General features: G+C 37.1%; 2 protein-coding genes across 2 annotated transcripts in view; both read left to right on the top strand.

The window, feature by feature from the left end:
* Window positions 1-11,604, top strand: part of LOC110099975 (probable serine/threonine-protein kinase BSK3) — a 37,557-nt gene extending 25,953 nt beyond the window's left edge. The window contains exons 10-11 of the mRNA XM_020827321.2: window positions 6,876-6,989; window positions 10,921-11,604. Of these exons, the coding sequence (XP_020682980.1) occupies window positions 6,876-6,989; window positions 10,921-11,172 (366 nt within the window). The 3' untranslated portion in view covers window positions 11,173-11,604. The remainder of the gene's footprint in view (window positions 1-6,875; window positions 6,990-10,920) is intronic.
* Window positions 11,605-14,051: 2,447 nt separating this feature from the next.
* On the top strand, window positions 14,052-16,092 carry LOC110099993 (5-amino-6-(5-phospho-D-ribitylamino)uracil phosphatase, chloroplastic). The gene is made up of 2 exons (XM_020827347.2): window positions 14,052-14,238; window positions 14,540-16,092. Exon 2 carries the CDS (start codon window positions 14,707-14,709, stop codon window positions 15,835-15,837), a length of 1,131 nt encoding a protein of 376 aa, XP_020683006.1. The 5' UTR covers window positions 14,052-14,238; window positions 14,540-14,706; the 3' UTR covers window positions 15,838-16,092.
* Window positions 16,093-18,532: the final 2,440 nt, after the last annotated feature.

Raw genomic sequence — 18,532 nt, 5'->3', positions numbered from 1 at the left:
GGGCAACTTCTAAAAAAAGCCGTAAGTCCCATCCTAAATTCAATCTACGGGCAACTCCTAAGCAAAATTGTAAGCCCTAAACCAAATTCAATCTATAGGTAACTCCTAAGTGGAGCCGTAAGCCATAACCTAAATCTAAACCTCTAGGAAACTTCTAAGAGGAGCCATAAGTCCCATCATAAATCTAAACATTTGGGAAACTCCTAAGTGGAGCTATAGGCCCCAAACTTAAATTATAACAAAACAAAAACTTTCATTTAACCACCCAGTCTACTCGAGATTTCTGAGAGGAGGCAATCTATAGCTACTAACCAGATTTCCCAAATGTTGCAACCAATGGTTTGTTAGTGTTGGTAGATTGAGATTCATGGTTAATTACCTTGATTAAAGTTTTCTTCCTTGTCCAATTGAGACTCCCACCAATTTGATTCTTCCTATAAACAATCATATACTATTCTTTCAGTAAAAAATAAAAATTATGCATTTATATTATTTTTAATTTGAACATGAAATAAAAATTTAAATGACTTTCTCACTTTCCTTGTCTTCAAAAATGAAGGCTCAATAACTCTCACGTCGAGCACTGATCTGATGACAAACTCTCAACAATAAACAACTCTCTTTCTTAATTTTTCTGCTTTACAAAATCTCTCTTCCTCTCTTCCAATTTCCTCTCCTCTCAATCATTGCCTCCTTTCGGTTGCTTCCTTCTTTTGATTGTCTTGTTCCATCGGAGTGAGCGATATTTGATATCTCACGCGAGGAGTCTCGCATTTATATGCTCACAATGCCCTATTTCGCTCGTTCAAGCGATTCAATCCCAAGCTTGCTCGCCTGCACTCGCTCGCACCTACTCACGCTTGCTTGCTCACCTCGCTTGCTTGCTCACCTCGCTTGCTCGCCCGCACTGTAGTTAGGGGACCGGTTCTAACCATTTCAATTGAACCGGTCCAACAAACTGCTGGTTCTTACACTTGATGTGGACTTAAATTCTAAATTTTAATTTTTTGACATAGATCTTTTGGGTTAACATTTTTAGATTTTGTTATTTTGTAAGATCTATTCTTCTCAATTTCATAAAATTCATTAGCATATTATTAGAAGTGTTTAGGAGTTGTTATTTTTTTTTAATTTATAAATAACGACAAGCAATCACTCACCAACAACATCTGACATGGAACGTTCGTCTCCATCTCAGGTCCACAACTCACCGTGAGATGCTAACAACAAGATTAATCTTAGCCTTACATGTATACAGTAGCTGCACCATTTCACCAATATATACATAGCTATATGCAATACAAATGTATTTCACAAACTCATCTTTACACAGAAATGAAGTATTACCTTTATGCAGCTTTTACTGTCTCTGTTTCTGTTACCACTGCACTTGTCTCTGTTTTCTCTTAACTTTAGCTTTGATCACATGGTATCAGAGCACCTGGTTCACAGCCCATTGCAGATCCAACATCATGGCGACCTCCTCCTCCCATACAGACAACACATCGGCAGACACATCATACGTCGATGTCCCCATTCCCTCTTCTCTAAAATTTTTTATCTCTAATATCTAAACCATTGTTCCCCTTCCCCTATCAAATGACAACTACCCAACTTGGACATCCCAAATCTTCAAACTATTTCGTACAAATGGCTATGTCGACTTCCTCAACAGAACCTCTCCACTACCTTCGCACATTATAGCTGATATCACCGAAACCTTTACCCCTAACCTGGCCTACAATAGGTGGACTGACATCGACCATAACCAATCTGCGGCCATTTGCTCAACTGTTTCACCCGACATACTTTCCTACATCCTTCATCTCGACACTTGTGCTGACATCTGGAGTACCCTAGAATGTCGCCTTCAGGCGACAAAACAGGTCCCGAGTCATACAACTTGAAAAACGAGCTTCACAACGTTTCCATGGGCACTGTCACCTTGCTCCAGTACCTTACAAATGTGAAGATGCTCATGGACAATATTGCAACCGCTGGCTGTTCGATTGATTTAAAGGACATCTTACTCTACACACTCAACGACTTGCCCCCTCAGTACTAGGCCTTCAAAACCTCTATCAGAACAAAACTAACACCGATCAGCCTTGGAGATCCTTCACTCTTCTACTAAGTGAAGATATTAACCTGTCTTAGGTTTCAGCCAAGGAACCAACCTCTTCCAATCTTCACACTGCATTATACTCCTACCGTGGCAGAGGTTGAGGTCGTGGCCGTTTCACAAACTCCTCTTCTCGAGGTCGAACATTAGAGCTATCATCCAACCACCCTGCCAACCCCAGCTCTCCGGTTTGTCAGGTTTGTGGGAAACGAGGATACACTGCAAATGTATGCTTGCTTAGACTTAACACTCAACACCCAACACCGTCTGCTGCCCTTCTAGCCTCCACCCCCAACCCTCCAGCGATTGGATAATCGACTCGGACACCTCTTCACATCTCACCAACAATCTTGACAACATCACTCTTCCAATCGAATATACATGCCCAAACTCCGTCTATGTTGGTGAAGGTCGTTCCCTCCCAATTGCTCAATATGGACAAGGCATCCTCCCTACTCCCAATCTTAAGCTTCTACTACCTAATTTGCTACTTCTCCCTCACATTTCTCACAAATTACTCTCAGTTTCCAAACTTACAAAAGACAATAACATCTCTATTCTCTTTGATGCTTTCGTTTTCCACTTCAAGGATCCGACAACCAACTCCACAATTCTATCAGGTCCCAGCCACGACGGGCTCTACCACCTAGCTTCTCAAAAACTCCTGCAACAATCACACTCTCACGGCAATATCTCAAACCTCGCTTTGATGGCATGACCATCTTGTACATCCACATCACCAAACAATCAATACCATCTCCAAACAACACAGTTCTTTAGCTATTCCTATCTCTTCTACATCTAGTATATCTTGCTCCTCATGTAAGGCCTCTAAAGGACATAAGCGACCTTTCTCTTGGTCCAAAAATCATAACTACAAATCTCTAGAATTACTACACACTGATGTATGGGGACGCTCCCCAATTGCTTCCACCCAAGGTTTTAAATTTTATTTACTTATTGTTGATGATTGTACTTGTTTCATTTGGGTCTTTCCATTAATGTATAAATCTCATGTGTTTGCAATATTCATCAAATTTCATTCTACCATTGAAAAACGGCTATCCTACACTGTCAAATACTTGCACAGTGATGGCGGCAAAGAGTTCGTCAATCATTCCTTAAAAGCAATCTAACCATTCATGACATTTCCCACCAGATCACCTGCTCATATACACCGGAACAAAATTGCCCTGCCGAAAAAAAACTTCGCTTCATTCTTGAAACCACACGCACCCTACTCCATACAGCCCACCTCCCCTATTACCTATGGCTTGACACCCTACTCACCGTTGTTTATCTAATCAGCCTCCTACCCTCAACCACCAAATCAAACAAATCTTACAACAAATCATTACCCCATTCTCATCTCCGCACATTCAGCTGTGCATGCTTCCCCTTGCTACCACCACCCGCCTTCCACAAACATTCCATAAAATCAACCCCTTCTGTCTTCATCGGCTACGCCTCATTCTCCAAAGGCTATAAGTGCCTTGATCCCACCACTGGCCACATTCAAATATCCCGCCATGTCACATTTGACGAATTTACATTTCCCTACCAAAATCTCAAAACCGAACCTGCCAACTCCTCTCCCACCGACTCCTCTCACTGCAACCCCAACCTGCTTCTCCCAACTTCAATCCCCCAACTAACTCCTACAACATTACCCTCCACAAACCAATTTCCCTTACCCAAACCTCAACCAGCCTCTGCCGCACTATCATCCATCAACACACCTACCGAGCTCCACCATCCTGATCTCCCAACCAATCCCCCTATACACCAAATGATAACCCGTTCCAAAACCGGTCACTCAAACCTCGCGCCATATTCAACTTAACTCACCTGACCTCCCAACCACCCTTCGACCCAACCACATACACTGAAGCGTCCAAACATTTCCATTGGCACTCAGCTATGGCCACTGAGTTCCTAGCCCTCCGACAACAATGCACATGGATCATTGTTCCACCTCCCCTCAACACACCTATTCTTGGGTATCGTTGGACCTACAAAATCAAATGACACACTGATGGATCTGTTGCTTGATATAAAGCCCGCCTTGTAGCTCAAGGCAATCATGAGGAATATGGCCTTAACTATACCAACACATTTAGCCATGTAACCAAATTCCCCTCCATTCAGGTTCTCCTTTCCATAGCCATCACCTATACATGGTCAATTCATCAACTTGACATCACAAATGCATTCTTACATGGCTCAATCAATGAGACCGTCTACATGCAACAACCTCATGGCTTTGAAGATTCCCAAAACCCTCACCACATATGCCTTCTCCAAAAATCCCTTTACGGCTCGCCAATGGTTCAAAACATTCTCATCATGTATTCTCTCCTTCGGTTTTCATCATGGTAAAGCCGATCCCTCCCTCTTCTCATTTCACCAAAATCATACTCAAGTATATCTCCTAATCTGTGTCGATGACATCCTGCTCACTGGCAATAATCCTCAAGCACTTTTCAATATTCTTACCTCTCTTCAAAATCACTTCTCAATAAAAAATTTTGGATTCCCTTCCGACTTTCTTGGAATTCAGATATCTCATCACAACAATCAATTACACCTTTCAAAATACTCATATGCTCAAACCATCCTAAAACAAGGCGGTTTACTCAACTGCAACTCCCTCAACAATCCTTCATACCTCAAACCACCAGCTACAATCCCACACGATGTTCTCTTCTCCGACCCCACAGTATACAGACAGCTTACCGGATCTCTTCAATACCTAACCATCACTCGCCCCGACATAGCTTTTGCTGTCAACACTTGATGTCAATACATGCATTGTCCACTTTCCCAACATTTCCATCTCCTCAAGCATCTTCTCCGGTATCTCCAAGGTACCAAACACATGTAGTCCCATTTGCAAATCCTTCCTTCTCCTCTCAGCTTACTCAGATGCAGATTGGGCCTCAGATCCAATTTCTCGCAGATCAACAACAAGTTACTGTACATTTCTTGGGGACAATCTCATCTCATGGAAAATTAAGAAGCAACCAACTGTCGCCCGGTCTTCAACAGAGGCTGAATACAGAGCTATAGCAGCAGAAATCATCTGGTTCTGACGGCTTCTCACAGATTTTCGCATTCCTCTAAAATAGACGATCATCTACTACGATAACACCTCTACAATAGCTCTAGTTAATAATCCCGTCTTCCACGCTCACACAAAGCACATTGCCGTGGACTACCACTTCATTTGGGATCGCCTACAGGCAAAACAAATTGCCTGTCACACCAGTAACATCCACCGATTAGACATCTGACATCCTCACCAAACCATTACCCACTCCAAGATTTCAGCTTCTTCGCTCCAAACTAACAGTTTAATAATGACATGTTGATTCATTAGTTTGCGGGGGCCTAACAACAAGCAATCACTCACCAACGGCATCTGACATCGAACGTTCGCCTCCAACTCAGTTCCACAGCTCACCAGCTCACCGTGAGATGCTAACAGCCAATACTAATCTTAGCCTTACATGTTTACATCAGCTGCACCATTTCACCTATATATACATAGCTATATACAGTACAAATGAATTTCACAGACTCATCTTTACACAGAAATGAAGCATTACCTTTCCGCAGCTTTTACTATCTCTGTTTCTGTTACCACTGCGCTTGTCTCTGTTTTATCTTTAGTTTAGCTTTTCTCACAATAAACATAGGAATTTATCAGACAAGAATAAAATTCTTATCGTGGATCAAGTATGAGACTTGAGAGAATTTCAGGATAACTCATCTCCTCGTGCATGTGTGAACATTTCTTATCTTTTTTTTTTAATCTTTTAATCTTGTACATCTTCTGTGTCTCTTTTTTGGTTTATCTTCAAGGATATCCTGCATCGGACAGGAAAGAAGTGAACTCCCGAGCATTGTCATTACCAATTATACAAATAGGGACATCGAATTTTTCTTGTTTTATTTGATATGCACTTATTAAATTTTGCCAAATACTAGTTTGTTTAGATTCTAAAACAACATTTACAGATTTTTGTAGAAGGGTAATTTACAGTTGAGTCCCAGATTTTTCATAATGTTAAACTCGGGTCCCTAATTTGATTCAGGGAACACTTTGTTTTCTCACTTTTCGCAAAAATATGCGGTCCTTTATGTTAATTGGACAACAGATTATCCTAACAAATCCTACCTGTGAGTTCAGCACAATTTGCAACAGTTTCGCCTTTGTATTCAAGCAATTCTCGTCGCACACCTTTTGAAATGCCCTTTATAGACAGGTTATTGGCAATTTTAAAGTTAGTTTAGAAAAAATTAGTTTAGAAAAAATATTGAACTAAGAAAATTATTGGATAAATAAGGGAATTCTAATAACTACTTGGCGATACCAATAATGTAGATGATGGCAAATGTTCAAAACGAACGTTCAGAATTTTTCTAGAACATGTTGGATCAAGATATTTTCAAAGCTACGGGGGACCTAAGTGTTGCTTTGGACAGCAGCGATGTTAAAACTGTAATAATGTAAGATGCAGTCGCAATATATATTTTCTATATTATTTGTAGTAGTTTATATCTACAATACTAAATTTTCTTCTTGAATTCATAATGCTCACCTCAATAATTTTGATCTCGTCATGACTAATATTCAAAATGGCTTCCCTTCTTTATTGCTTTGTTTGGAATTGATATAATACAAGTGTTGAATATTAATATAACTATCAGCAGTCTGTATTTTCTTAGTACTTATCTAATCTACTTCCAGCTTTCCTTTCAAATGTGGACCAATCAAATGCAAGAGACTTTGACATCAAAGAAAAAGGGTGATGCTGCATTCCGGCATAAAGATCTGAATACTGCAATTGAGTGCTATACTCAGGTTGCTTTTTTATTTCATCTAATTTTCAAGTTTATTTTACTGCTTTGGTATATGCATCTTCCACATTTTTTGTTCTTAATGATCTTTGTAGCTGGATTTGGAAAACGGATACCCTGAAGTAGTATCTAATTGCATTTTCTAAAATTGTGACCAATATGGGTGCTGAACACTCATTCAACTCCCTAGGGGCCTAAAACTTGAAGCCATGATGCCAACTGCTAGTAAACCTGTTTAAAGAAGATTATATTCATATTTGCGAAAAAAAATTCGTGCTATTGACATTTAAAATCATGTGTATTAGCATATGATGCTTATTATGAATTAATACTAGGAAATCATTATATTGTCTGAGTGTATAATTTGGGATTAATCTAATTTGATTCACTCTTAAGTATACTTATTTTGCTCATTTATTTTCTTCCTATTTTAATCATCATCTATACTTAGGCATCATTAGTCAGTTAATAAGATCCTGTAATTATCTCCCCCCATTACAACGAGCCCCTCAGTTTGTGATTTGTCTATATTATTATAAATCTTTAATGGGCATGGTGAAATAAATTATAACCTGAGACTTTCAACATGTAAACTAGAAGAGACGTACAGACTTTGAATTGAGTAATAATTCTATGGTTCATTTTTACCTTAGGAAGTACATTAACGATAAAAGGCTTAAATTCTTTCCATGTATCAACCACTGATCTCTTCTTTCAAGTGGGTTTCTTGATATTATGTATGTTTGACTTTTACATTTCCCCTTATTCCTAACAAGTAATTTCTATCAAATAATCTTCTCTTTTACAATTTAAAGCTCTCTATGAGTCCATCTGAAGACTCTCCAATCTATCATGACATGTTTCTTAGGCATCGCCATACAAATATAGAGTTCCTTTGTTATTCAAAGTATAGGATTCAACACAATCAAGGCACCAAAAATGGTCGTCAGGTTGGGAAACCATGCGAAGATGACATTGTAGAAGTATTCCCTGCCTCAAATCTCTGGTCAAACATTACTCTGAATGAATTCAATATTTAGTATTAAAAAGTTTTGGTTGAACTTACGTGGAGTTTCGTTGCAAGTTGAATTTCACTCAAGTATGATTTGGTAAATCTGTAAATCCGACTTAGTAAATCCTATGTGGATTAAATCCTGAAAACTATTTGGTAGAATAGGTGCTAAATCTTATTAAATCCAAGTAAACTATTTTGTAATTTATTTCGGGTTTCAAGGATTTTTATGTTTGTGATTTTTTATTATATTAGTCTAGCCTATATTAATATTAATTAGATTAATTAAATCATAATTAGCATAAGATAATACTTTATTTAATCATTGATTAATAAATAATAATATCTGATTAGTCAATTTAAATAAAAAATACTAATTTAAGTAAGTTAATATTTTTTTAATTTAGTAATATTAATCATTAATATTGTGGGCTCCGAAAATTCGGCCCCGGCCTCCGCTCGCAGCGCCGATTTCAGCGGGATTCGCGGATTTCTTCGACGAATACGAGGTACGAAGCGAGATTTCTGCATGATTTCAGCTGGAATTGAGGATCCGATGGGCAATGTATGATTTTGAACTTCTCTCTTTTTTTGTTGTTTCCCTTGGATTTAGTATACAGGTCAACAAATATTGATTAATTTTTATCAATTCTAATTACCCTAATGAAATTATAATTATCATAGCTTAATACTTTAATTACTAATTAATTAATTATTTGTAAATCTAACTAAGCATAATAATTTCTATTAAATCAAATTAAATCATAAATATTGTTAATTAACTTATATGTTTTTAATCAATTATCAAACAATATTCTTTCTATTTGTCTAAATGTTACGATCCGGCCTGGAGGCTCGAATTAATAAGACGGGAACAGACAGTCGGACGGTTATTACAATCCTTTCAATAACATTAACTTCTAAACATATTGATATCCAACAACATAAGAGCCACTAAAAAAATAATTTCCAATTTGAACATATAACAAATTAACTCTAACATATTTTTATTTGAACATCTTATGTACACGAACTCTTCTCTTTCAGTCATTTAATCCACAAGAGTTTTATCAGACATTTCAATTTACTGAAGAGAGTTTTTCATAATAAACTTAGCAGATAATTGCAACTTATAATATAATAATTAAACATACATATAAGTAATCATGTTCTTTTGTCATAATTTTTATTTAATATACATATGAATATTTAATATAAATGTATATTAAAGTTTTATTTCCTTACATTAATATTTCATTTATTACAAAAGCACCATCAATTTTTTTTTTTTTGGTATCAAGAAAGGTACTACCTTATTCATTTTCATTACTTTTTACTGTTTTATTTAATGTGCACGAGTAAATTAAGTCCCCAGTCATTACCATAAGAGGGTGAATTCCTCCATTTGCATGCTTATACATTTTTCTTATTTTTACACTTTCATTTACATGTTATGATTCATTTTATTTGTTTCATTTTTCTTTGATTTTATATATTAATCTATATATGCATATATTAATATCATTTTGTAAACTTTAATTGCTTAATTTTCATCATTTTGACGCATAATAGACACTCAAACTTTAATAAATACATAGGCATGATACCATATTTAATAATTAAAATGAATCAACAAAAGAATGAAATTACTATATAATAAACATAATCACTCACTTCGTTGTTTTTTTGCTGAAATCCTTTCCAAACTTTTACAATTTCTAAATATCCTCTTTAATGCAATACTTAGGTCACATACACAATTACATAAATTTAAACGGTTATCTTAAAACTAAACTCTAATTAATTGAAAAAAAAAAAATTCTATGAATATGTATGTAATCTTACCTAATCTCCCCTTGTGATCACTTGTTGATTTCAGTACTTTACCTTAGTTCAGCCATTTAAATACATTATTGTTCGAAAATAAAATCAATTATATTTTATTTAATATTAAGATTTAACTTGGATGATTCAAATATCATCAAACCAACATCAATTATTTCTTACATCGCTTAAGATAATATAGACTACTTGAAACATAGCCAAGGGCGACTTTAAACCAATTGAATTTCATTAAAACAACATCGGATGTTTCTAAATTATCACACCACAATTTCTATTACCTTATCTACTTTTAATCCCCTAACAAAATCTGAAATTAAATATTTCTTAAATTATGTTAATTACCTCAATTATTATTCCTCTTTGTCAAGTCAAAACATTCACCGACTACACTTATACCTGTAGAGAAATTTTGCAGCAGCAGATACATACAACAATATAATTTTCATCCTTCAAATTTGAACAAAAAAAATCTATTACTCTTTCCCCCTCCACGGAATAGGAACTCGCAATTCTTCTTCCTTCTTCTTCTTACTTCTTCCTCTTGCCAAGCGCATATCTATCGATTAATACTCAACAATGTCCTTAAATTTTCTCTCTTCCAATTTCTTTTCTTCCTCACAGTCACTGCTCCCTATTCGATTTCTTTCATTTTGTGAAACTGGACCGAGCGAAAAGGATTTCTCCCTCATGAGGAGTCACCTATTTTCGATTACGTTCATGCAATTCGCTCGGCCGTTCGACTACACGCTCACTCACCCACTGGTTCTCTGGGTCACCCGTGCTTTAGCTTAAGGGACTGGTTCAATTGAACTAGTCCAACCGGTTCTCACACTAAACCCCTTAAATATGTTGAACTGTAGGATTTATTAAATCTGGTATTTAGGTTGAGAAAAAGGTAAATGGGACTTAGAAATGCATAGGATTTATTATTATTATTATTTAAATTTATTTAGCAGGATTTATGGTAAATCTTTCTTAAATCCACCTACCAAACAGCTCCTTTGTCATTTCTTTCATGATGCTTAGATGAAGATGAACCTATTGTATGGTTTTTATAGATAAATTATCATTTATGCAGTTCATTGATGTTGGAACCATGGTTTCTCCGACTGTATTCGCTCGTCGCAGTCTGTCCTACCTGATGATTGACAACCCCCAGGAGGCACTTAATGATGCAATGCAGGCCTTACTTATATGTCCAACATGGCCAACTGCATTGTATCTACAATCCGCTGCCCTTTTTGCACTTGGAATGGAGAATGAAGCTCGAGAAGCACTCAAAGATGGATCTTCCTTAGAAGCTAAAAAGAATGGGAGTTCTGGGCGCTGAAGCCAGAGTAAACTAACAGTATGGCTTTATAGAAACTCCTTGTACTTCAAGTTAGTCTTCCACATTTTGAGGTTTTCATTATTTTTACGGAAAATGGTCCCCCTCACTTCAATTTTTTTAAAAAAATGTGTGAGGATTCTGGTGAACTCTTTTTTTTTTTTATCAATTGATTCCTCACTTGTCCAAGGACTGAATCCATCGGTTTGAGGGATTTACATAGTTGCATTCATTGAATAGTGAAATGATTTTTGGTAATGTTTAAAACCTTTCAAGCACATTATGTGTATATATGTGGTGGCTACAGAGATGCCGTTGGTAGATATTCAAACCAATAAAGCTGTTTCCATTGTGAAGGAATTGTTGAATGTGTATCTCGATACTGCTGTAAGCATATTTGTACATCAGCGTATGATTAAATTGTTTTTCTCTCTTCTTGGTGGCTTTCTTTTTCTATTTCGTTCAAAGAGACTTGTCTATTATTCAGAACCAACACCAAGTTCTGCAATACTGCTTGCAGTCTCTTCCCTTTTAGGTTTTGTTTGAGACAATTTTTTTGCTACTTCTTAAAACAAATTTTTAGTAAAAAAAAGAAAATTTTTTTACTAAAAAGTTGCTTTGAGAAGCAATAAGAAAGCCGTCCCAAACGAATCCTTGTTTAATTTTTCTCAATTTGATACATGCGAAATTATATATGAACTTTGAAAAGCAATATATCCTTTCTACTCTTTCACAATGTTGCAAGTTGCACAGAAGCTGAAGGGAGTGTTCAATTCTGTGATGACATGATTGATCAGTGCAGTCAGTAAGTGTAAACAGGCTTTGTACCTGAGTTTATGTTCTGTTAAAATAAAGACGAAAAATCAAATATGAAATCGCCAACTTTTTGCAATCCTTCGCAAGTGGATTATCTTCATTAGTATCTCTCTATTGCTGACCTGTGACCTCTTATGGGCGTACTTCAAAGCCATTGGTTTCCAAATCTCTTAGTGACCGTTTGGTTTGATTTATTAGACGTCTAAAATAACAAAAAAATAAGAAACTTTTTCCTGTATCAGTTTACAAGCAGCAAAATTTACCTGTCAAATCAAAAATATATTGAATTTAGTTTATATTCGTTATGTTATCAAATTACGTACGTTTTTAGGCAACCTGCAGATATAAGGGAAAAGGAATAAGCACGTAATCAACGTTGCCCTCTTTACACATAAAGGAAGAATAAGCTTAACGTGCTCAATTCAAAATAAGAAAAGGTCAGTATTTATTCCAACACGTTATGTATGCTGGCATGCTGCTATACTTTTTAAGATTATTTTGGAATTTTTATTATTATTTTATTTTTCAGGTTATAATGATAAATTTTTTTATTTAGATATTATTTTTTCATTACTTAAAACAAATTATATTATAAAATTTTTTTTACAAGAGTTTAAAAATAAAATACTGTCTTCATAATAATATAATACTTATTTTTATATAAAATTGTAGCCGATTCAAACTAACTCTTAGGCTCATTTTGGATAGCTTTTTGCTGTTTTTTAAAGTGATTTTTTAATAAAAAAATTAAGATTTTTGCATTAAAAAATTATTTTAAGAACCAATAAAAAAAATCATCCCAATGAAACCTTAGTTCAGTTGGCAAATTTTTTGATCAGTTGAGATTAACAAAATATCATATATTTTACGGTTACTAAATAGTCTAAAATTATTTTATGTATACATTTAAGGCAAACTCACACACACAACGCATACACATGGACTCGAACCTTGAACCTTTTAGTTGAAAGCATAAGCTCTCAACCAATAGGCCAAGGGGAGTTGTGTATAGTGTGAACAGATGGGATTTTTATTTGGTCCGGTGCAAGGACCTAGAGGAAGGTTCGGTTTTGCCTAAAAAAGTGCAAATACCGAGTTTTTTGAAAAAATACCGAGTTTTTTGAAAAACTCGGTATTTGCACTTTTTGACCTATTTTTGCCTAAAACCGAACCTTCCTCTACATCCAATAAAAGGACCTAATAATTACTCCAACAGATGATAGTCGTAACAGAGAAACAGTGGGGAGCTGTAAAGTTTTTTTCTTATTCTATTAAATTGGACCACATGGAATTCCCGAAATCAACGGTGAGATTGTATGCTTTGCTCTGATAGTCCACAGGGTACACGTGGCGTCGCCTGAAGCCATAGAACCGTAGCACAGCAAAGCCGACCGAACTATCCGGAGGCGTATACGGAAATGATTAGATGAGCCAAAGCCAAACTATTTCTTCTCTCTGTCTCTGTTTCTTTCTGCGCCGTCCGATTCGTTTGTTGCAGCCAACTCCCAATCCCTTCCAGGTTTTTCTTATCCTCAGTTTTTCCCCAATTTGTAAATCTTAGGTTTTGTTTTTGTTTATTTTTGTTCTAATTCGGATTCTATAATCTTATTTGGCAAATTGTTTTTTTTTCTCTCATTTAAGGGCTGTTTGGCAATAAGTAGATGATTTAATAAATTCTGTAAATCCTAATTTAATAAATCCTACTAAAATTAAATCCGGAAAATTATTTGACAAAATAAGTATTAATTCCTGTTAAATCCTATAAAATTATTTGGTAATGTAATATTAGTTTTAATAGATTACTTATGTATTTTAATTTAAATTATTATCAATAAATTATAATTATAAATAATAAAATTAAAATTTTAGTTTTATTATTAAATAACTTAACTAATAATAAAATTATTATTTTGAATATTAATTATTTAACTTAAGTAATAATGTAACTTAAGAATATTAACTACATTTATTATCTAATTATTATTATAAATATTAATAACTTAACTAATTATATTTCTATTATTATTTAAAAATAATTACTAACTAATTACAGTCAACCATTTGCTTCTTCTCTTTCGATAGCCTCAGTCATTTCTCCATTTCTGATTTCTTCGTTGCTGTTCGACGTGAGGTAGCGTTTCGAACGAGTTGCTAAACTAAAAGCCTTCTTCGCCTTCTTTGACGACGATCCTTTCAGTTCGCCGTTCTTGCTGTTGGATCGGAAGTAGCGACGGGAGCTCGCTCGCTGTGAAGGTAACTATCTTTCTCCCTTTCGCGCGCTTCTTCAGCCAAATCCCGTAAATCCACCGAACTCCAGGATTTAGTAAATCCAGGATTTACGGCAAAAAGAGGGAAACGGAGGATTTATCCCTCCTTGAGATCTGAATTTAGTATAAATACTGCTTAAATCCTGTTGCCAAGCAGCCCGTTACTGTGATTTTTGTGTTCGATTCAGTTTCAGATCTGTCTGTGTTCGGCTTTTGTTGTGGGTCGAGTTTGTTTTGTTCATTCTTTTTTTTTTCCGAATAATAGGTTTCATATTTTGGTTTTTTAGGGTTTCTGCCCGGGAAGTAAAGGTACTTGAATCCTTCAGGGGGTTTTAAGATCGAATATATCTGTTACTTTCTGCAAAAATTGAAGAAGATTACCAAAATAAAGGGTTTTTTTAGAGGGGAAATTTTCTGGTTAGATTTGTGTTACCTCTGTGAAATTTAGTCTGCCATGGTGATTGATTCGATTGGTGCTTCTACATCACTTATTGGATGCCGCCCGCTCTACAAAAGGGCTTCCTCCTGCAAAAGGCGAATGGAGGTGTGCCCATGGCTTACGACTGAGCTCAAGGGTCGTAGGTTGATCTGCTCAAAAAATTTGATCATTATCACAAACCAAAGATGTGCTTTTTTCCCTTCATTCACAATCAAATCTCTTGCAATGGAGTTGACTAAGGAAGTAAGGCCGGTAGAAGATCAGTTGTCCCGTGGCTTGAAGTACCCTGGTGATACTGTCCTGAACCCTAGCTGGCTATGGCCGCCACCAAACAAGGCTGATAACTCATCCTTGCACAATCCATTGCTTCGGCAAGAAAGAATGGGGTGTGGCTGGTTAGGTGTAATCTTTGAGTGGGAAGGTGTTATTGTGGAAGATGACCCTGAATTGGAGAAGCGGGCTTGGTTAGTTCTAGCTCAAGAGGAAGGAAAATCTCCTCCCCCTGCCTTTGTGTTAAAAAGAATTGAAGGAATGAAGAATGAACAAGCTCTTTCAGAGGTCCTTTGCTGGTCTCGAGACCCTTCTCAGCTCTGTCGGTTAGCCGCTCGCAAGGAGGAGATACAACAAAATCTTCAGGGTGGATTCTATCAGATACGATCTGGGTCACAAGAGTTTGTGAGTACTCTTATGAAACATAGAATCCCTATTGCAGTGGCATCAACACGACCCCGAAGAGTCCTTGAGAAAGCAATGGAGGCTGTTGGGTTGCAAAATTCATTAGACGTAATTGTCGCGGCAGAGGATGTGCATAGAGGAAAGCCAGATCCTGAGATGTTTGTGTATGTTGCACAGCTCCTTAATTTTATACCGGAGAGGTGCATTGTGGTTGGGAATTCAAACTCCTCAGTGGAGGCTGCTCATGACGCAAGGATGAAGTGTGTTGCAGTAGCTAGCAAACATCCATTGTATGAGCTTGGAGCTGCAGACCTTGTGGTGCGACAGCTTGATGAGCTCTCTATTGTTGATTTGAAGAACCTTGCCGCTGTTGAATCCCCAGAATTTGATTCAGGTGAGCCAGATTTGGAATTGGAGGAAGAAGACGAGCCTCCTGCTTCATCTGTTGCTGTCGATGATCACTTCTGGTAAGTTGAATTATCATTGTATAGTTTACAGTTTATTTCCTGATTGGTTAAAATTTAATAAACTGGAGCAGCTAGGGATTGGTGACCTTGTATATGGTTAATTTAATGTCAAATGCTCTAATTACTGGATGTTTGTAAATATGAAGTAAATGCAGTAAATATAGATCGTTTATTGTATATTTCACTTTGCGCTACACTTGTGTTGAACTATGCATTCTATGTACATGTATTGCAAGTTTATTAGATTTGCGCTGAAGGACATTTGAAGTAAAGGGTAAATCTATTGAATATGATGGGATAAAAAATACATATATCATCATTATGGTTTCTTGCATAATTTAGATTTTCACTTAAACAATGAATTGGACAGTTTTTTATTTCATGTGTAGCCTTATATACGCTGTTTCTACCTCAATTTTGAACGGGAGTAGTGCATTGTGATGTCTGCTCATGATGAAGTAGTGAAGCTTGTGCAATGACCTGCATGCCACAATTGTAGGTGACTAAGGTAGTTTACATATAAAAGTAAACTTGACACCATGGAACGATCTATAAATTAAAAAGAGCTATAAAGTAGATTCCTAAATTTTTTTCAGTACCTGATATACGATTCTAAGTCTCTAAAAAGTTCCCCTTTTTTATGGCTGGTTATATGATAGGAAACACTTGTAGTTTTCAAGTATTTCCTATCAATCATTGGAAAACAACAAAAATCTTCACAAAATTCCGCACAAAAACAGTAGATAACTTGTATGATTTGATGAAAGGAATGCGGAAAATAGCAAGATACACTTGATCCTCAATTCGAGAGGAGGATCGATCTCTCCCACATCTCTAGGCGCCGCTAGAGCCCAAAGAAAACCTAAATCTAAGAGATCTCAAATTTCAGCCAAATTCAAGATGCCCAAACCCTAGGAAAACAAACTATTTAATGCATACAAATCAAAAGGAAATCCCTAAACAGACCCTACATTCAAATTTCCCTCTCAAAACTCTCAAAAAAGCTTCCTAAAAAGCTCCTACATGGTGTGCGGCTCGCTCGGCATCCCACCCGGTGGAGATTTCTCCGCCCAGTTCGCATTGGGCCTGTCCCGCACAGACCGACTGGACCGGTCCACTGGACCGGTCTAACAATACTCCCCTCCCGAAGATCAACCTAGTCCGCAAGGTGCAAAGACGACACCCTCCATTCCTTCTTCATCACAAACAGTAAAAACTTGAAGAGTTCGGTCCTTACACCTGTGCCCCAGCGTATACCTCTCGTCACATCTGAAATAAAGCCCTTTTGCCCTCTTCTCCTGTAATTCTGTCTCAGTGAGCTTCTTTAAGTTCTCCCCACTCCCTCCTCCTATTGGCTTCTCCCTGGTGGTTTCATTAATGTTGACTGATGCAGACCTCTTGGGTGCTAAAAGAGTGGTTGTAGTCTTGTAAGAGCCTCCTGAGCTGCTGCTCCTGGCTCCATTCTCCATATTATTCTGATTTTCTATCAGCTGTGCCAACTTTATTGCCTCCTCCAAGTCACTAGGCATCAGAACTTTCACTACCGCTCAGATCTCTGCCTTCAACCCCTTCATGAAGTTCCCCTCCAATACGATATCTGATAATCACTCCACCCTACTAGCCAGGTGCTCGAACCGCTCACGGAAGTCTGCTACTGATCCCTCCTGCACCAGAGCAAAGAATTGCTAATAGAATTCTCCTCCCCAGTCAGTTTGGAAACGTTCTATTATGCAGTTTTTGAATTCCCTCCAGTTCCTGATAGGCTTCCTCTGATCTCTCTACTGATACCACGATAGGGCTTTTCCTTCCAAGCACAATCCGGCTGCAGTCAGCTTCTCCTCCTCCGTCAGTCCATTAACGGCGAAGAATCGCTCCACCTTGTAAATCCACCCATACACATCTTCTCCTTCGAATATGAGCATCTTCAACTTCCTCACCTTTTGGTCGCCTCCATTGCCCCGGATTCTTCCATAGTTTTCCCTCTCCCAAGTGCTAGGTGCACCCCATGATTCCCACTATTCCCTTGCTCTACCATAGCCCAAACCCCCTTCGAAATTCCCTCTTATGTCTTCAAAATCAGCACCTCGACAACCATAGTATCCCTCCTGGCGTTCCTTATATCCTCCTCTTTCTTCCCTCTAGACATGCTCCATATGGGGTCTTCTTCCTTCTCCTTTCACGATCTCCACCTCCTCTTCCTCCCTACGAATTTCAGAATTTGTACTTTTTCCCTCCATTCTTTTCGCCACAGAAGCTGATGTTTGGTTATGGATTTCTAACATCTTTTTCATCATGTCTCGTAGATCGGCAACTTGCCCTTCCATGGAGGAAATCCTTTCCTCCACCGTCGTTTTAATTTGATTCATCTTCTCTTCAAGTCTTTCCTCCAGAGCATCCAACTTTTTGGCCACCATCATAATCCTGAGTTTGTAAAATCACAAATTCTGGATTTGGAACTTCAAAAACATCAATTCCCCTTCCTTCCGGGCAATTAATCACCGCTGAAATTTGCCGAAATCAACCCTCCACTGGTCCCATGACTTGCTCTGATACCAATTTGATAGGAAACACTTATAGTTTTCAAGTATTTTCTATCAATCTTTGGAAAACAGCGAAAATCTTCACAGAAGTCCGCACAAAAACCACAAAAAATAGTAGATAACTTGTATGATTTGATGAAAGGAACACGGAAAATAGCA

The sequence above is a fragment of the Dendrobium catenatum genome, unplaced genomic scaffold (assembly GCF_001605985.2).
Source record: "Dendrobium catenatum unplaced genomic scaffold, ASM160598v2 fragScaff_scaffold_1595, whole genome shotgun sequence".
In the NCBI taxonomy this organism is placed as follows: Eukaryota; Viridiplantae; Streptophyta; class Magnoliopsida; order Asparagales; family Orchidaceae; genus Dendrobium; species Dendrobium catenatum.
Note: the sequence above shows the minus strand (reverse complement) of the source record. Positions and strands in the feature narration are given on the sequence as shown.